This window comes from Sturnus vulgaris, chromosome 8 (assembly GCF_052056855.1).
Source record: "Sturnus vulgaris isolate bStuVul1 chromosome 8, bStuVul1.hap1, whole genome shotgun sequence".
Taxonomy (NCBI): domain Eukaryota; kingdom Metazoa; phylum Chordata; class Aves; order Passeriformes; family Sturnidae; genus Sturnus; species Sturnus vulgaris.
Window position 1 is genome coordinate 14,368,780 of NC_142250.1, and position 21,153 is coordinate 14,389,932.

The 21,153-nt window shown below is 39.4% G+C and overlaps 1 protein-coding gene across 9 annotated transcripts in view; it reads right to left on the minus strand.

Moving 5' to 3' along the window:
• ZMIZ1 (zinc finger MIZ-type containing 1) overlaps positions 1–21,153 on the minus strand; it is a 346,693-nt gene that overhangs the window by 112,201 nt on the left and 213,339 nt on the right. For all 9 annotated transcript variants that reach the window (XR_015805125.1, XM_014889476.2, XM_014889478.2 and 6 more), the window contains one exon: positions 20,020–20,125. Coding sequence is in view for 8 of the 9 variants with exons in the window: in XM_014889476.2 (XP_014744962.1) it covers positions 20,020–20,125 (106 nt within the window). In the remaining variant the exon portion in view is untranslated. The remainder of the gene's footprint in view (positions 1–20,019; positions 20,126–21,153) is intronic.

Below are 21,153 nucleotides of genomic sequence, written 5' to 3' on the forward strand. Positions count from 1 at the left end.
CAAGAGATACTGCATTCCTTCAAGGAAAAAGAACAGGGAAAACCCCACCAATTTAGTACCAAGCTTTTAAACCCTTAGAGAAACAAAGCAAAGCAGAGTAAATATTTAAAATGTAAAAGATTACTCATTCTAATGGGTCTCAGGTGTACTGCAACAACTCAGGTTTAGAACTACACTGCAGCATATACAACAGCAAAATCTTCCACAGAGAAGAGCCAGGGGACAGACACACCACAATTCAACTCTCCAGCTTGCAATGGCATTGCTGGTGATCACCGCCAGACCTGAGCAAATGCCTGCCTCCTGATTTCTAGTTACATCTTTCAGAAGCTGGGTTCTTCAAAGAAGAGCTTAGATAAAAAAAGAATATCCAGCTAAGGTTTTTCTGCTTGGCAAGATGATACACTGGGAAAAAATGAGGGAAGCAAACATCAGCTCCCATCACTGTGAGTGGAGGTGGCCATGAAATTCAGTTTCAGCAAACATTCAGCAGGACTTCCGTTTTTCAAAACTGCTTTGCTTAAACACAGCATCATCTACAGAAATCAGACAGTTACTACATTTCTGAAATTCTAATTTAAAACCACAAACCTTAACAAAATTAAAAACATGTTTAAATAAAAATATAAATTCAGCCTGGTTTTGCTACCTCTCCTTTCTAGAAGTCATTTACTATTGTACTGAACACAGGTTGAGATTTTGCACTATCAATTATGTAAAAATAAATGTTACTTTGCTAGGAAGATTACTGATTGAAAACTTTAAATTTAATTAGGATCAAGTCAACAAAATGGTAATGGTTCAGCTCAAGCACAGTTTATAAAACATGGGGAAAATCACAAAGTTTCACAAAAATTATATGACCAGTAAGTATTTGCCTAAATTGACAAAATCAGTCTCTAAAAATCTTCCTCAAGTGGATGCCAGACCTGGGAGAAGAGAACTGCTACATAAAAATCACTCTAAGTAGCATTAGTAAACCAATGGTGTCTAGGAATATTGAAAGACCTTGTCACAATTCTCAGCTCATAAAACTGCTGGAGTAGCTCCATGGCAGAAGTGAAAGACTTGGAAGAGGCCAGTATGGCGTGTTGTGCCATCACACATTCACTCATATAGCTGACATGCTTCGGCTTGACAGTAAAAAAATCTTCCTTTTACTTAAGCTACAGACTATGGCTTTATGGGAAAAAAAATGGCAGCTCAAAAGAGCAAGATGCTGTTTCACAACATGCATTGGGGAGGGTACAGCAGGGAATGCACACCTGACACTGACAGCTTTATGAGGGGTTTCTGGATCACAAGATTGTCTGGAAATTTCTTTGTACAAATCAGTGTATTCAAATTACCAAACTCACACACCCAGAGTAGCAAAACTAAATACCATTTTGAAGCAGTGCAGTGTCTTCATTCCAGTAGAACTGGAACATGGTTTTGCCCTCCACGGAATGAACCCTAATACAAGTAGCAAAATTTTCAAGAAAAGAATTGTTAAAAGCTCCATGAAAAACTTCCATTTTTGTCCCACATGAAAATATGCTACCTTAACTTTTGGTGTATATCTTTTTATTAAAAAAAGAAATTAATTAGTTGCTATTAATTAGCAGTCAAAGACAGAGAAACAAGCATGCTCTCTTGTCTCAGATGAATTATGATGGTACTTTCAAAGCTGACTCAGGAATTAATCTACTAGTTTCAAGAAACAAAATAGCAAAAGATTCAGTCTTTGGCAGCTTTTAAACCATCTGTTCCACACTATTTTAATCACTTCTGCTCAGTACAGAGATTACAGGTTTCAGTTCATTTGTGATGGAAAAACAAAGAATGCTGCATTTTTTCAGCATGTGGGGAGAAATCCAGAATCCTCCCAAGTACCCTGAAACTGGGGTATATGAAGAAAGTAAAAGGTTTACTGGGTTGCACGCTGGAGGGTGATAAAACCACCCTCCCCCTCCATGTGGGATTCCTCCTGTGCCTCGAAGCAAACGCAAATTGGAATGTGCCACACTGACCTGAAAAAAGAGGGATGTGGGGAAGGAGCTCCCATTAGCCACTTTATTATGGCAAAACAATTAGTATCATTCTTTCCAATGAAGAATCCAAAAGTTCCCATTGCTATCTGTTGTGGGAAACTGCTTGTTAATGTGAAGGATGTGTTTCCTCAGCTCAGAAGTTCCAAACTTACAATGACCTCCTTGTAACACTAGAAGTCAGCAGGGTAGAAGCAGTAGGTGGGTTAGAAGGGATGAGCCTGTCTTCTCTGTAACACGGATTTCTTGTCCCCTCTCCCCATCCCTGAAAGAAGAGCAAGCGGTTCTCCAAGGTGACAAGCAAACACAGAGGTCTGGTCTCACAGTACACTCGAACAGATCTTCAGCTCAAAGTCTCCTCTGTGCAGGTGACTGGTGGATTAACACGAGCATTTGTGTTTACCTGCCCAAATTACACAAATGACTATTGCCCTATACCATTTGCATCTTCCCCAAGGAACTGTAATGTTCCAGTTTCTGCTTCCACTGTGTTGTCTTAGTAGTTTTGAAGGGGATCTGACACAGCTCTTTGTGCTGCAGTTGAAATGAAGTGTCAGTTCCTTCTCAGGGCACTGAAGGGGTCCTTCCCAACATGCAAAGCTAATGTGGTCTTCTTGAAAACATCCGTAAGACTTACCCAGACCCAAAATGATTTAGCCTGTGATTTGATTAAGATGTAGGTAGCCAAACAGACTTATTAAGAGGGAACTTGAACTCCCACCTAAACATGTCAGCTTGCCCAAGGTCAACCTCCCATTGAAAAAGTTTCTTGGGTTGTAAAAATTAATTCTTAGTATTCCCATGATCAGTAACTCCCATATGCTACCATCTTATACTGATATTAAAAGAGCAACTCAACTACATGAAGGTCAGCATAAGATCAGCTAAACAGGACTGGTACATTTGTTTTGCATGGCCTTGGATGACTGACAGTGTTGGCTGGAAAATAAATGCATTACACAATTTTTTATTTCCCTTATCAGCTTTCAACCAGTGCAGTGTAAATTCGCATTTACTGCTTTTTACAGTCATCAAAACTAGCAAGAAACTGAATGTATTAATAAAAATGCTTGATTTCTGCATATAGACAAAACATGCCCAAAAATAAAAAAAAGTTTACCTTGAGTATAAATGATAAAGCATTTATTATGGTGCAGAATACACCCCTATGCTTGTAATTAAGACTATAATAACTCTTAACTATATAAATCAGGGAGATAGAAAAGATCCCCTGGTTTACATAGATTTGTGCAGCCACTTTCCATTGCTGAAGGATCCTCTAGGTGGATTAGTCATCTCTGATCTCAGATTAAGCTGTAGGTTTCCACAGGAAACATGTTCTATACTACAGCAAACAAAAACACAGTGAGGTACTTTCCTTCCTCTTTTTTCACCTTGTTTTCCCAATTTGAGGCCTTCAGCATTTATTCCATCTGGATATCCAGCTAGTAAAACCCTGTAAAAATCAAGACCTGTGTGAATATCATATACCCACAGAGAGTGCCGGTCTGAACCAGAAAGGGATTGTAGTGTTCTATTTTTAGGACAGAAATGTCACAGTCAATAGTGAGGCACATATCCTGCTTCACTCTGCCCTGGAGGTAACAGCTTTAAAGGTCAGAAAGCAATGCTTTCTGGAGATACCCCACTCCAGCTTCTCCAATAAGAATGTGTGATTTGCCTTTTGAATCTGAAAGTTATTTACCCAGAGTGGTAAGACTTCAAACTGCTCACACCCTGCACATATGTGCACTTTGGACAATTGTTTCCCCTTACGACAGGAGTCTTTCTTAGAGTCCATAGGATGCTTTCTGCTCTTGTTCTCTGCAATGCAAGTATGAAAGACAGATTGAACTGTCCCCTAATGCCACCCAGAAACAGAAAGATAGAAGGAAAAGAATGAAGCATGGCAACTGCTCCTCAAGGAACTCTTCCATGTGGCTGGCAAATGAGTGCTTTCTCTCTTCAACAAATTGTTTTTAAACTATCTCCAATGCTGATATTTGAGACGCTTCCAAACAAAGGTTTCAAATCCCTCGTGTTTCAAGAGTCTGCAGCGTGGCTCTAACAGCCTCCTGCTACAGCACCTAGGGAAACTGAGAATGGGAATCCAGATAGAGGGCTGTGTAGGAGAGAGAAAACAAGTCTTCAGTGAAACCCCAGCTGTGACTCAAGACCTCCAGTAACATGATCTAATCATAATTAAATCTGCCCACTTAGGTGATTTTCTTACATGTTCTACTGTAACCTGTTATGCATTTAGGTAACTTCTATGTATAAAATTACCATTTCCCCACTTTGATCCTTGTTAGCATGATAAATAGATATAGTTTGACACTTCCATCATGCTAGTATCCAAAATATGAAGATATGGGGAAAAAAACGAAGAAAACTGGTGAATAAATATACTGGTTTAAATTAATTATATCATCATCTTAGAGAGACACATTGTACGTAATCAATTAACAATGTACATAAAAAGATAGTCCAAAAAATCCACCATTCAGGCTTGAGCCTTCCTTCTACTTTGCTGGCTGAGATGATGTCCAGCAAGAAAGACAATTTATACTACATCAGTGAGAAGGCTGCTTGCTTGATGGGCTGCTTCCTTCCTCTAACTCCACACACACATCAGCAGCAGGAGCAGTAGCTGCTCCAGCTCTTTACAGTTTGTATACTCTGGCCTGTGGCAGGATGATGAGCTGCTAGGGGGGAAAAAAGGATAATGTGGGAGAACCAATAGAGGAATGCTGATTCTTTGTCACTCACAATAGCCCATCTCTCTCATTCACAGCTGCTCCCTCTCTCCTGACTCTACCTCACCTAGCAAGGGGAACCAAGTCAAACTGAAGCTTTGACTTGACTCAAGACAGCTGTGAGCCCAGTGCTCTAGACTGTGAATACAGCTGCCAACTGGCATGAAGTGAGTTACACCATACAGACAAATACTGACTACACAGTCACCCATTCTCCATCAGAGCTGTCTCCACAGTTAACAGAACACTTTTCCAAATGCAATGGCTTTCAGTCACTATTGGCAAAATTGATGCAAGTGTCACTAGGAGGGAAGGTGATTTTTAATTATTTTTTAAACCACAAAAATATGAATATGTAAATGAATACATGTAATTTTCTGGTATCTAAATAAAGATGATAAAATATAAGCTTTAGACTCATGCACCAGGTAAAAGTGATTAATAGATAATGTACACATGAACAAGATGTTGAATACCTTTTAAAACACCAGTCTATTTAGCCCTCTTACCTGCTTTTCTCTTTTAAACTTATTCCTGTTGATGACTCAATTAGCTTCCTTTGCAGACCCTAAGTCCCCATGGTGTGAGTTTTACCAAGTAGAAGAAATCTGATCTTCTGCAGTGCACCTCCTTGATTAATCCCTTGCTACTACATCAGGGCAACTCTACTGTGTTACTTAGGCAGGGACCTTAGTTAAAAGCTCACAACCAGCCCCAGCTCATTTGCACAACGTGGCTGAAAATCCCATATGTGTAAGAAGTATCATGTTGTTCTTCTTATTCCTACGGGGGAAATTCTTATTAGGCCATTAATGATCCAAGGCCAACAAATAATAGTTTATTTATTTATGACATCATAAACTACAATAATCCATGAAATCAAAACTGCTCCTGTATGACAGGCGCTCTTAACACTTCCACAGGTTTTCTTCATTTTTTTTTGTTATGAAAATGAGTTAGTAATTTGCCTTTCAGAAACTTGACAAAGGGATTAATTTCATAGCAGTGACATCACAAAAAAGGCTGGAAAGATTACTGTGTTGGGCACAGTCCTGCCATACTGCAGAATGCTCTACATGGAGGAAAGATGCCTTAAAAATACCAGAGATCTAACTGTCAGGTTTGGGTAATGTGAGCAAACACTCTAAGAAACTTCAGCATGTTGGCACATTCCTTCACTACTGGGACTCAAATAAAATGCCAGCAGACAGACCTCAGAAGAACCGATGGAGGAAAGGGGAAGTTTAAACTCCTTCCCACCCACAGAAATCATGCTTTGGACCAGCAATGCTGTCCCTATTATTCATCGGCTCAAAAATACTGACTCAGCAAAGAATTTAAGCAAGTGCCTAAATTTAAGCAGTTTAATTAACTTTGACGTCAGTGAGCCTACTTCTGTGCTTATAATTAGATATGTGCTTGCTGAAGCAGAGCCCATCTGAATAGAATCTCGTTGATTTTAATTTGGCCCTTTTGTCTTTGCCCCTCATTTATTCTTTGCAGTGACTGAAGGATTAGTGCTAAGGTTCTGGTTCAGGAATGCACTTGAACAACTCATCTTCACTCATAACATACAAAAAGAAGCTAAGCATATCTCAAAAAATAAGCATAGACCTAAGTGCTTTCCAAAATAATGATAGTTTAATGGTTGAAGAACACATGATGGTCCACATGTGGTACCTTATGTTAGTCAGATTTTTTTTACAAGATAGAATTTTTTTTTTCCATTTCCATTAAGAGCTAAAAGTAGTGTTCCACACGCTATAAATGAAAATTTACAAGTAAGCAGCTACTTCACAGAGAAATTAAACTTTATAGGTATCCTTTCACAATGCTGTTAGTTCTTGCAGTACGGAAGAGCCTGCTGTAAATATCTTATTTGTTCATTTGAATGATGGCCTTTAGGTCCCAAAATCTGGGATATTTTAAGGTCATGTAAAAACAGTCACAAAACAGTAAAGCATTCAATTAATTTTAAAAACAAAACAAACAAACAAAACCAAATCAAAGTAAACAAAAAAACCCAATACCAAAACTGCATGGAGAATGAAGAGAGCATGAACCTCAGGGATCCAAGTCATCAGAAATAACACTTCAAGACTCTGAGGTAAAAAGACAATGAGGGACCTCCACAGCACACACTAGAGCAAAACCGCAAGATCAAAAGCTTCAGCTCCTGCCAGGCATTTCTGCTAAACACCTCTAGAGGAGAATCTGATGTCTTTTAGCATGCCCATGAATTGGATACAGCACACAGATAGCATCTTTAACAAGCCTTTTAACTTAGCTATTTCGGCCCATTCTTCTGTGTTTATGGCCTTTTAAAAGCTGGAATACATGACAGCCATTATTAACTGCAGATTCTACAATTAAAGGTGGATTTAGAAGGATACAGCAGCGCAGGGGGAAGAGCAAAACAGAAGGAAAACCAAGAACTGAGTTCAGTATGAAAAACACTGCAGGAAGAGTTACTGAAACAAGGAATCCCAAAGAGTAGTTGTGCTGAAGACACTGCTGTCCATCACAGTCCTGATCCACACAGCTCCCTGCAGGGTTCCCTGATCCTCTGTACCACAACACAGCGTGGGATGACTGCGCTACACCACCAACAGAACCACTGCAGGTGCCTGTGCCACTGAACTGTGCCACCAAACTGCAAGGGCAAAGGATTTGTTATGCTGTTTGCATTAATTACACAGCTAAAACAACAATGAATCTTTGAAAAATATCTATTTGAAATCCCATTGATTTCATGATTTTTCAGAAACACTACCCACAAATACATGCATGCAGCAAGATGGCTCATCCTTCATTTACACAAAATCTGTTGTCACATACCTAAATTTCTGCTGCCAAAAGAGTACTGTAAGACAGTTTAAAAAGGTCCAGCCTTAAAGTAAAACTGAAGAGAAAGCTGACAATATAAATAAATCAACTATGTATTTACTTCATGAGTGTATTTGGAGAATAGAAAAGAATGTCCCAGTTGGATTATTAAAGCAATATGTGCTAAGTGACAACTATAGGTTCTTTTAAAACCTACTATCAATTTCTTTAGTTTGTTAAGATGGGGTGACACATTGGGATTAAATGAGAAGTAGAAAAACTCCTTCTAGTTGTTTTAATTTTGGGGATATTATTTGCTTATTAATTTGCACATGCTATAAGGAGAACCTGCAGATATCATAAAACTTCACTATCCCATCCCATTACTTTGGATTTTTAATTAGCACGATTGGGTTTCCCTGGATACAACTAGATTTTTTCATTCTATAATTTATATTTTTATCCTAAGGTTCAGCCTCCCCCACAGTAACTCATTTGTCTAGAATCTTCTAATTTACAGGCAGAACAGGCATTTGCTGTCCATTTCCTCTGCTCCTAAAGTGTGACCTCACCCTTCTTTGCTCTGTTTCTTTTTGCTGCATCAGTAAAACCAATAAAACTATTTCAGCTCTGTCATCTCTACTCTTCTACTGCTTTAAAAACAGCTGCCAAAATAATGGGCACGATTTATTGTGTGGGACAGATGATGTTTGGTCTGGGCACACTGAAAACAGACTCTACGGTGTCTCACCATCCTGTACACAGCAATCCAGGCTTTTTCTCAGGAACAGGCTTAGAGTTCATCACTAACAAATAGTTTTCTAAGCATGGAACCTTAAAAAGTAACTCCAACATTGCTATGTAAGACAGCTATTTTTGCACACAAGCATAGTTTTATTTTTTCAATCTCTCTGCAACCTTTTTAGCTTTATTGACGTCATGATAAGTAGAGTTTTTGGACAGAAAGATGAAAGCCAGATAAAAACGTCACCCATTGCAAATAAACATAGTAACAGAACAACGATCCAGTATAGACTTTTGTTTTCACCTCTGTAGACTAAATGGCACCTGCAGAATAGTTTCCTTTCATGGGGAAATGTATCTAATTCATATCTGACTAATCCAAGTTTCCAGTATGTTTTCAAACCACAGTCCAAATATACTTACTTCACAACAGATACACATATATGCTCATATTCCTTCCACTTCCTCAGTTAGTTTTGTTTTCTGCTTTTCTCTACAAAACTCCCCTCCAGAATGATTGGTATCACACTGAGACTTGTCAGCCATGTATCAATGTTAGCTTTTTGAAGACCTTAGAGGTCACCATCCTTCTAGAGAGTTTAGGATTATATGAGTGATTAAAGTTTAAGATTTAATTAAATGTAAGGCAAATACATTTCCCCTCCTTCCTAGATTTGAAAACATAACCCATCCCAGGGTTGGAAATTCTGGCCCTTCCACTCAGAGTGAAAGCTTACATTTGTCACTGATGCATGGAGACGTGAATTCCACCAGAACAAGAAAATATGAGGAACACAGAAGATGCTTTCAACTGCAGAAGCCTGTAACAGCACTACAGCAGTCTGTAGTGCTGACTGAACCAAAGGGACTGTGCCAAGGCAGACATGGCAGTTAGGATTTCCCCTCTGCTTTTCTAACATTGCCTTCAGTGTTTGCTACAACACACATTGTAATCAAAGGAAAGGAAAAATTGCTGAAATGCTTCTGCAGACATAGCTGTTCCAAAGGGATGCTGAAAATCACTCTGCTGTCCTTCAAAAGGACTGAGGTCTGTTTGAAGCATAGCTCCCAGCAAGGACTCCACAGGAAGACTGGCTCCTGAAGTCTGCTCAGCTGACTTCTCTGCCCTGACACATGGCTTGAGTTCTCATATTAGCAGTAAAGTCACAAACTTTGAATTTTGGTGTGTCAGAGATATCTTCACAATATCATTAGTAATTAATCACCAAAGGATCCCACTGAGCCTCCAGCAGTGGTGTGATGATCCACCAGCTTTGTGTTACTGGCCTGAGAGCTTTGCTCTCAGACATTACTCTTGTTTCTAATCCCAGCTTTCTGTCCCTTTACAGGCACTGAATGATTCTGCATGGGGCTGACCTTGCTTACACAGAACAGGAACACAACACTTCCTTCCACCCTTCTATCAAGATTCTCTAGATGGCAGATCAGTGCCCAGACCCCATACCAAGCACACAGCTTCACACAATGGTCCTGCTGTAAGCCAGTGGCTCAGAGGCAGGAGCTCTTTGAGTGACAGCTGTGACACTGTGCTGCCACTGCCCTGGCTGAGGAGCTTCTGCCTTCTTGATCACTGCAAGCTGGGAGCAATAATTGCCTGCAAAGGATCAAATGAACACAGAATTTCCTCCAATCAAAGACTCTGTCTTTACCTATTAAGTTTTCCACACTCTGAAAGAAGTAAAAAGTATCTCTCTCTTTTGGAACATTTTTTTTCTTTCATTTTGACAGTTGCTAGACCAAAATGTCAGTCTAGCTCTTCTCCAGCTCATCTTAGGTATTGAATGTGTAATTAGCTAAACTGCATAAAATTTTAAATCAGAATTTAAATCAATTTGCTATCCTGTAAGGCAAGCTAGATTTTGCTACAGAACAGAGAAAGGAGGCTTGCACAATTTTGGCTCTAACAAATATCTAGCCAAGTCTTTGCTTTTGCTCTCAAGACAGCACAACATTGACACAATTTTAGTACCTTGCTGCTTTTGCTTTGGTCAAAACAGTTACTGTAGCTACTGCTTACTATTTCAAACACATTTGATTGTAATGCTAGAAAACCTCCAAAGCAAAATTCCCTTACAGCCTGCAGTGGTATGTAGCTTTTCAAGGACCACTAGGTCCACTACAACATTCCTACTGGGAGACAGCAACTGTTATAAATTTCTGGCAATTAACCTCTCACAATCTTATTTTAGACCAGCAGTGCTTCATTTTTCACACTGAAAACTTAGAGGTCTCTCTGGTTCTTTGCCTTAATTGAAATTGCTTCTGTAGTAAATACACTAAATAATTTCATTTTGGTTTTTTCAGTGATGGAAAGACAGTATCTTCCAGAGTGAGCAAGATTAATGTCTTTTGGGTCTGACTAGGCAGTCATAAGGGAAACTATCACACGTGAAACAAATACCCTGCTTTGTACACAGATGTTCACTGTCCAATTTATTTCCTCAGGAGCAGCTCCTGTTCAGCCTTCTATTATTGAGTTCAGAGCCAAGTCAGTCATACTTGCCTTTAAAAATGTTTAAATTTATGTTTCCCTAGAGAACTTGCTTTAGAAGATGCACATTTTAAACCATTCTGTGAACCTGAAACCAAGGATCGATGTCTGTGTCTGCAGGTTTGAATCTACAGAGCCATAAGCAGGGCTTTGGGAAACAACAGCACAGGCAGGTAGGATCTAAAAATCTGTAACTTCTGCTATCCACTGAAATTAGTAGCTCCAGCACACCTTAAGTGCAGGCACTTCTCAAAGAAGCAAGGAATTATTGAAGAGGGTTGAATTAGTTTGATCACATATTTCATAGGAGACAACGTTCTGCAAGAAATGCTACTGCTTTATGTTTTGCTCAGAGGGAATTTCAGAAGTTGAGTAATATTCAGTTGATACAAAATGCAAAGAAACAACGGCTCTTTGTAACAGTGCACATAAGAAATACAGCAGCAAAGCACAGATACAACTGAGATACCTACTAGACAGATAGATAAGAGTCAAAGAGATTTCCTTAGGACTGCACAATATCCAGGCATTTCCATGCTTGATCATTTTATCCTTCCAGCACATTAGGAAATCTTATATATGAGCTTCAGCCCCCAAAACAACTGCATCTACAGGGAAGTCTTTTAGTAGAGAGACACTCATCATCATGTATTTGTTCGTTGGGCTTGACATCCAGACTTTCCTAAAAGCCTGGTTTAGGTCATAGAAATGAGATTTAAACCAACTTAATTTTCTAGTTAGAGTCACACCTTTCAGAGTTTATTATTGTTAAGCTACTAAACTTAAAGAGGAAGATCTTATTTCTTCCATTTATTCCTCAAGTCAGGTGTTACTGATATCTCCTACAAAGCAGGATTTACCTTACATGCAAGTGTCAGGAATAAAGTCTGGATTTATCAGGATACTCACAGAAGTGTCTCACAATGAATGTATTGTTGCATTTTCATCAGAATACCAAAAAATAAAAAGGAAGTTATTTACCTTGGCTTCCAGAAAACCCACAGATGAAAGCAAATCTGATGGTTTTCTTTATATGTTTTACTGGAAGTAAAAGTAGGTATAGGCAAAAACAATCTATAAAAAGGAAACAATCCAAAAGCCTCATCAAACATGAACATATTGACTTCGACTGAACTTCTCAGAAAAACAGTACATATTGTAAGAAACAATATGCTTTTTTTTGGGAACATATTGCTTAAGATTCTCTTCCAAACAATTTTCCTTTATTCTGTGGTCTTTCTCCTTGAATTCCCTCACATGAAGTTGCACAAAGACTAATGCAAATTAGAACTATCTGTGATGATGAATCCTTACGATTTTTTGTTTATTCTTCACCGATATTTAAATGAATTTATTGTATCACACAGAACCTTTGCAAATACCGTGCTATCAGCACACTTTAATAGGTGTGCTTAAATATGAGCATTAGAAAAGATGAAATAAAAGCATTTTTTCAAAACTTCTCAGTATGGAAACGTCTCTTTTTAAAGAGAAATACTACATATAACAGCTTATCTACTAATCATTGTGTTTCTCAGAGTGTCATGTCTAGAGTACTCAGAGCAAGAACTTTTTTTCACAGGCTGACTTCATGCTACAGACAAGCCTGGAGGAATTAGGGATGGATCTGAAAATGTGAGCTGTGGAATCTCAGTTGTATTTAGAAAATGAACTTGCTGTTCTTGGTGCTTGATGAGCTGATCTGTTCACATAGTTCATGCTTTCGTGGTTCAGCCCTCCAGCAGCACAAAAGCTCCCAATCCCCATGGAAGTTGCTATGTTACTGTTCTCTTAGCTGGACTCCTCCCGAACTTCTCTGAATGCCTCCAAGATACACAGGCTAATAAGAGAGCACTGGCAGTGAGGTACATTTGGATGCACTGCAGCTCAAAAGGGAACAAGTTCAGGACTGCTTGCTGCAAAGCTGAGAAAAGGTAACTTGTAAAGGGCAAATACCATTCTAAGAGGTTGCTTTCTTCTCTCCCATGAATATATGCAGGCTTTCACAGCTGCCTCCCCTCTTACTTGCCTTTTGTGACTTACCTCATCTTCACAGGGAAGTTACTCAAAACAACATAAAATGAAAAATCAAAATTCACACCTAGAACAAGATCTAAGCTGTCTCTACCACCAAATCTTCAGCTGTTCTCAGAACATATGGAATCCCTGAAGCAGAAGACAGAAAACACTGATAGAGATCAACAGAAATCTTCACTGGGGAATGCCAGTTCCAGTCCAAGTGAAAGTGTGTTGCATGCTTTAGGAAAAGATTCTTCCCAGGAACTGCATGGTAAGTTAATGCACTACACATTCAAATCTGCTGCAGAGAGAGCATTCACGTCAGTACCAGCCTCACGAAAATCCAAGGCACAGACTAAGAAAACAGCAGAGCAAGCTTGTTGCTGTAGTTGAGTGTCCACAATTTCTTTAAGTGCTATAGTAAAGGCATTAGAGCAAAAATGTTCCAACCTGGCAACAGTTTTACTGTGACATCTCTCAAAGTCAGAATTGGTACCATGGTAACAAGGACCAGTGAAATGTCAAAAAAACCAGGCCAGATACACCACCTGGTATTTTGGCTAGTCAGAATAAAGCAGCAACAACCTCCTTTATAAACATAGGTGTTCAAGAGTATAGCAGAACAGTGAATGCCAAAAAGGAAGTGAATTTTCACCAAAATAATATCTATCTACATTGATATGCCATGAGGTCCTCAAGCTCCCAGTAAAAATGAAGAGGAGTTGCCTAGCTGAGGATAATGAAAATCTGACACAAGTATGATCGTGTTTCCTACGAGCAGATGGCAGATCAAATGCATGAGGAGCAGACCTCTCAGAGGAAGGGAACAGGAACAACCCAAACAAATAAGGCCCAGTGGGGAAAAGCTTCTCATTCTGCAGGCTCTTCTTAACCTCAAGATGTTTGAGAGCAGACTACTGACATGTCTGCCATATGCCAAGCCAACCCGACAGAGGCTCAAGATATAGGATATAATTGCAAAACTGCAGGTCTTACAGAGTTTTGTTCTGCATGAACTCATGGGTGAGACAAATGGGTGAAGTCCACTGTGCCTCTTCTGCAGCCAATGTAAACACGGCTGTCAAAGACTATAGACATGAATTAATGCAGCACTACTGACTGCTTCCTTCTGGGAAGTTGCCAACTTCATTAAGAGAAACTAATAAAACTAACTTCATAATCTAAATTAATTAAGAATTAATTACTCATTTATTTGTAGCATCCATACTATAAATCATTAGGAAAGAAAGACTTAGTTGCAACAAAAGTGTATCTATATGCCAATAAATGTACTAGAGCAGAATTATTTTATCTGTATGAAAACAAAGTGTCCCAGCTGAAACCATGGCTCTCCTGCACTCTATACCTACCTACAGGGGAAGAGGCAGATGCTGTACTGCGTGATACTGAATTTAATTAAATGACATAAATAAAAGTGAGATGGAAGGCATACTATTATCCTTGCTTCAAAAATATAGAACTACAAAACTGAGAGCAAAGCACACAAGGGCACACAATGAGAGTCTGTGCTAAGAGCAGGGAAATGAAGTTAGAGATCACCCAAAATGTACTCAGCACCAAAAGCTGTTTCAGAACGTAACAGCTAAAAGAAAATAATATCTTTATTTTAATGAGGATTGTCAAGTTTTAGGACACCAACTTTAACTACCAATGGATTAGATATCTGCATGGAAATGTAGTAGAAATTTGGGACTACACAGATAAAAGGTTCTTAACCAGCTTCCAGCTACATCAAGAACCACATTACACAATTTCATACACCGAATTTTATCTTTAAAAAGGCTCTTTCACTTTTCCATTTTCCTTTACTCTGCTCCATCCCTCTCCATTGTCATTCTAGCTGAAAATATTTTTAAAATGCAACTGCCCTAATAATTCTGAATTCCCCACTTATTTCAGTGTTTTATTCAATTTACAGAAATATGTTTTTGTATCAATACTGTACTGTAGCACCATAGCTCTTCTTGTTCTGAGTTCTTCATTTGTTAGTATTTACATACATTTCATAACTCTGCTCAGCTTTCATTTCACAAACAACCCAAGCTTTTACTCTGCTCTCATAAAGCTGCTTACTTATTCTTATCAGCCACTTTCCTAAGTGCAGATGCAGCACTTGTATTTCTTCTCCTGTCATATAAGACTATTTTGACTTACTTGCTGAAATCTTTGGTGTGAGGCATGAGAGTGACAATTTATATGCTGTTTCTTTCCTAACACAGGCCTGTCAATCATTTGGTCCCTTCAATCTGGAGGGATGCCATCAGCCTTGGCTGGAGTAATTTCGATTCTCTGCTTGTAATCCTTTTAGCCACCTCGTTTTGCCTTGTCTCCACAGATAATGTGAGCATTATTACTGGAAACTTAGTAGAAGTGTTAATCTACCCCTATGGTCCCCCATAACCTAGAGGTTATCCTTACTTTCTACCTTTTTATTAATTCACATTGTGGCATCATTTCTTCTCTCCTTTTATATAATTTCTGGAAGTTTGATTTCATAATACACCAAAATACTCTTTGCCCAATCTCTACTATTGCTTTGAAAATGTTTCCTGCTCAGGACATACCTTAGGTCTCAGTATCTTGTCCAGTAACGTTTTAACACCTCCATTTGCCAGCACTCTCACTGCAAATACCTTTGTTAACCCAGGGCGCAATTTATTTACAGCTTCGGCATCCTATTCACAAGAACAGCCCTATTATATCACAGTTTGAACACAATGACTGAAGCTAAAGAAATAAAAAAAACCCACAATATGGAGTTCTCAAATACTATGAAGTTTTAATCCATAGTTCATATAAGATTACTAAGTTTACTAAGTAATACTGCTCTTGAAAAGTAAAATCAGAAGCACACCAAGCACAGCCTAAGGGATTGAAAGCAAAGTGATATCAAATAAAGGTTGCCATTTCTGCTATCAAACAGCCAACACTTAGCTCCTCATCCAAGCTATCACAGCATTTGTTTGCTCTAGCTGCTCAGTGACTGCTAAAGTACCTTTTCTGCACAGTTCTGCCCTCAGGCTTCTTTCTTCCTCTCTCTCTTTACAGAGATACTGAACACTGTCCTTTTCTGACAAAGCTCCCTGTATGATCTCATCCTGTCGTCCCCTTGTCTGGCCTCAGCTTGGCCTCCTGACAAAAGCAAAAGTAGAAAAGTAGCTACAAGAGCAATGAAGTTCAGTAGCTCGATAAAGTATCTTCTTAAAAAAATATTTCAGAACAGAAAATTGACCTTCTCTTTCTCTCCACCCCCCTCTTTTTTTTTTCTTTTTTAATAAACACTTTAATTGATGAGCTCTGCTTTATTTGAACAGCTAAAATAAAGCTACCAAATTACTTAAAATCTTCTACAGGAAGGACAAAAGCATCAGATATGTTCAGAAAAAAATCCACGCAAACACTATTCAGCGAGAAAGGCTTCAGGTTTAAGGAATGCATAAACACCTATGCACTCACTAAGAGCAACTCAGGTTACTGCAGTCTGGAAGCAAATGAGCAGGCAGCCAACCTGCTGGGCCATTCCCTATAGGTGTCACAACAAGGCAAAGGAATTTGCAGTGGAAGGTCTGGGGAGCAGCTGTCACCAAAAGAGACACATATATTTTTAAAGGTTTTGTCATTTGTCTTCAGGGTGGGAAATGCTGTGTTTGACCTCCTGCTGAGGCAGCTCCCCTGTTGCAGCAGCATGGGCTAGAAGAATAGAAGGCAGCAGCTATTATTTCAGGTACAAACACCAGAAAGCAGAGACAAAAGGCACAGTCATTAAATCGTCATTTCTATTTAAAAACACACATGGCAACTTATTAATACTTTTCATGCTGCATGAACCTCCCCCCTAGGCATTCTCCAAAACAATTTGTATTAGCTAATTGCTAACTATCTCAATGACCAAGTAAAACAACACCAAAAAGCACATCAAACACTGTCTGGGCAACACCAAACAATCCTGGATGGAGAAGCCAGGAACTGACAGCTCTTGGTCGGGTGCCCTGCCTTTCCCCAACTGAGGCTTTGCCACCTGAAAAGCTGCAGCCTCCTATCCCTCCCTGCTTCCCCCTGCCTGGAATCTGATCTGCCATCTGCACCTCCTTTCCAGCTTAGCAGGGAGCCCCCACCACAACAGCTTAAACCAGCTGGGAAACATCGTGGGGCCATTTCCAAGAACCAAGGGGTGGTTTTCCCATAGAGTTGAGCCAATCTGGCAGCTGGCTGCTCTGGCCTCTGGCCTCAGGCTCCAGCCCAGGCTCTGCCATGGGGACCCTGGCTCTCCTGGGGCCCCGCAGAGACACAGCTCAGGGAGCAGTCAAACACAAAAGAAGCCATACCAGCAAAAGCTCTTCTGCCACAGAGATCCCTGAACAAGCTTAGGGTGGAAATTGCTGGAGAACAGGAGCAGGAGTACTGATTGCACGGGTTCAGCCATCTCTGCAAACCAGCAGACCTGAGGGACACTGGGCTGGAGGGGTCCACCTGCTCCACAGAGCAGAGCAGCAAAGCCTGCCAGCCACCAGTGCCAGGCCACTCCAGCTCCCAGCCTGCAGGATATCAGTCAACAAGCCTTGTCCCAAGCTGTAAGGACGTACTGACAGCGGATGGCCTTTGAAAGCATTTGGTGCAATTATTTTCCTCAATGTTCACCTACTCAAATATGCTTTAATTAGAAAGTCTTTATTTCTCCTAGCATTTAAGAACGTCAGACACTAAACAACATGGATTAAAAATGTTTCCTGAGCAATCCCATTGGCAGCATTAAATTCATACTTGGAGGAATGAATGCAAACCATTGTAAATTCCCCTTAAGCCTGGAGGGAGGGAAAAACAAATTCTTATTCATTAAAATTAATGCCATTTGATATCTACATCAGGGGATTTCTGCAGGAATGTGACTGGAAGAAGCGTTGAAGGTGTCTTTCAATAGATGTGAAAGAAAACAGAAGGAGTTTCTCAAAACAACCTGCAAGAATCCCTGACAACAAGTTCAACAAATCACAAAAGGCAGCTTTTAAGGATGCACACTCTCTACAAGAAAAGCAAAGGACAATCTCAACGTTTTTACAAAAACTGAATGAAGGAGCAGAGACACTGCTGTATTAGAAATCAGCAAATGTTAATGCACTCTGATGTGGAAAATAATCCTTTAAAAAAAGTCTGTATGTTCTGAAATGACCTCACATTTGTAATCCCAGTCTGTCAGTCTTTCAAACTGCCTATTCAGTGATGTAGCTCTCAGAGCTCATATGTGAATGTGACATCCTTAGAGTAGGGGCTATATGTGACATTTCACAAAATATATTAAGGTATGCCCCAAAATATGAGTATTTAACATAGATAGTAAGACTACAAAAAGAACAGTGTAGATGGGCATGATGAAACCCTGGGAAGACCTGGTGAAACAACTATACACATAGTAAAGCTAAAGGAGTTGTGAAACCAAATATATTAGATCACTGAAAATAAATTATCTGTATATACAACTGAGAAATAAGAAGCAAAGCAAAGGACTGAGAAGGTTTTAGAATATACTGAGAGAAGAGTACGTGATTTACCAGCTTTCCCAGTATTCTATCAATTAAAAGGGGAAAGACTGAACGCTGCACTGAGTGCTAAAATTAAAAAAAAACCCTCACATATATACCTCAGAAAACTAATTACTGGTAGAAATAAAACACCGACATTGGGCTTTTCTAGACCATGATGACTGACCAGTCATCATCCCTCAGTGAGCCCTAAAGGAAAAGGGCTGTAATATCTGACTCTCAACCTCACCTCTAGTAACACACTGATAGAGAGTCACATCAGGAAGAATTAGTAAGAGAGGGGGAATAACTATATTTTAGAAGAAAATGTAATGCTGTCATAGCTGGAAAGCCTCCCTTGATAAGCTTTTTTAAAAAAAATAAAACAAACAACCAAGAAGAGATGTGATAGCTAACTAATGGATAAACTTAATAGGAAGTCAGAAAAAAGAGACATTGTGCTTGGTCAACGGAACATTTTATCCTCCACACAGTTTTCCTGGATAAAAATCAGACAGTTTATTCAACATTTAGTAAGATTAATGGTCCCTTCCCATACAAAAAAAATAAAACAGTAAGTCCAGTGAACATGCTTTGATGTGAAAGCCACTTGCATGAGGAACTGCTTAGAACACTTAGGACAAAAAGTAGCCATGAGTAAAGTTTGGGGCTGATAAAAACTGAAAAGGAACATGAAAAGAAACATTAACACGTAGTCACAGTTGGCTAAAAGTCACTGTTTTAGAAGAAGGTAACCTTTTCTGATGTTTCCAAAATGGGGACTGCATACCAGTTTAGTACTAAGCAGAAAAGTTATCCACACTCAGTCTGGAATGGAACAATTATCTTCCTGTTTTCCAAGCCAGTGCACATTATGTTGACATTCATCAGCTAAGAAAGGAGAACCAGAATTAAATGCTCCAGTTAAATCGAACATGTGAGAAACAGGAAGACCCTTAAGTGCATTTTCTACATCTCTAAAAGGAGCAATGGCAATACATCATGATCAAATATTGCCACTTGATCAGGGACCTGTAACGGATTATTGCTATAAAATACTGGAAAAACGGCTACTTCATACTCCAGCAATAGAATTAGTACCTACTCTTGGCCCAAAATTCTAATGCTAAGGACTATATATACAAGAAACTATAGTACTTATTTGTACAGGCATATGAAGTCAAGGAGTACAACTTTTGCAATAGATATACCAGGGAGTGCAGAATGGATGTGAAAGATTTAGAGGTTGACACATGACAGAAAATCAATGGTTTACCAAGACAGAGAAGTCTGAGCATGTTCATTCCCACCATGAAATTACTACACATCTGCGCTTCTGGAAGCAGCATTTCATCCATGAGATAAAACATGGCAAAAAACAGCACTAGCTGGGGAAAATACAAATTTCCAAAGTCATGTATCCTCAGAAGAGCATGCTATTGAAATGCTAAAAGCAACAGAACTAGAAACACCAAATACATGTTTGCTTTTGGTTTTGTTTTTTTACAGAATGCAAAAGACAGTCCTAGGTAGCATTTTTTACAGAATATGATCATCTGAGAATCAACAATACATCAAAAGAAGGCTTTTCCTACCAGCTGATTTTGGAGTAAATTTGTCCCTGTTGGCTGCACATACTGCCAGTAGCCTGTATCCAAGATCCAAGTCAAATCCTTGCTGAGCTGCCACTCGACTAACCACCTGCAGAGGGAAAGAGAGAAAGCTTCATTAGGGGTTACTTGAGCTCTTGACAAAGTGACATTAACCTACTTATCAGCACTAATGTTAGACATCTGAATTTGCTGCAACAGCACGGTGCAAACATGGTATGAGGCAGTGCTCCCCAGTAGTTTCCAACTCAAGCACAGCAAAGTGAACATAGGAGTATTCCAGTGATCCAATGATTTGACCACCTGTCAGAAGAAAGGCCTGGTAGTTCCATGAAAATTGGAGAGACAAAAGCCAGAAGAAATAATGGAAGAGCAATGTATGTAAAGATTAAGAGCAATGTATGTAAAGATTGTACAGAACACACCTTACTGTATTAGAGATGTGAGGATGACAAATCCTCCGTCTCTCTCTCTGTTGTACAGCTCCTGGCCCTGCTCCCAAGGGCAGTGCCCGGGTCCTTTAGGTTAAAATGCCTGCTCCTCACTGCTGGGCAGGGTTGTCCTACACTGTGCTCAGTGTCACAGTTCCTGGATTTCAACAATACTGTATTGGGAAGCACATTAGCTGCCGTTTTAGAATAAACAGGCCTGTGCAAGAAGCATTTGCCTAACATTAAATCAGGGAAAGACTGTTGTTGTTGTTGACTGATCTAGAAGAAGTAGCAAAACCAGGCAAATTGAAGACTGGAGTTAAGGACGATAAGCAGTCAACTGTTTCTCCTAGCCAGCAATTCAGCTATCAGCCAAGAACATATCCTCTTTAAAATCTGCATAGTACAAACACAATACCACAGTCATTCTGCCAAACGATGCTAAAGTTATACACAGCACAGCTTTTCAATTGCCTTCCAGTGGCACATGATGACTTCAGACTCAGAGGCACAGATAAAACAGATTATTCTTAACAGTGCCATTACTTCTTTGCATTAAAACAATGGTGAAGGAATTGCACAAGAAACAGAACACCACTTCCTGAGGCAAAAGAAAGTCCCTATCTTTAATAGCTACAGTACAAGAAAATATCATTTTCCCACCCTTTCTTCATCTGAAAGCTTCTTT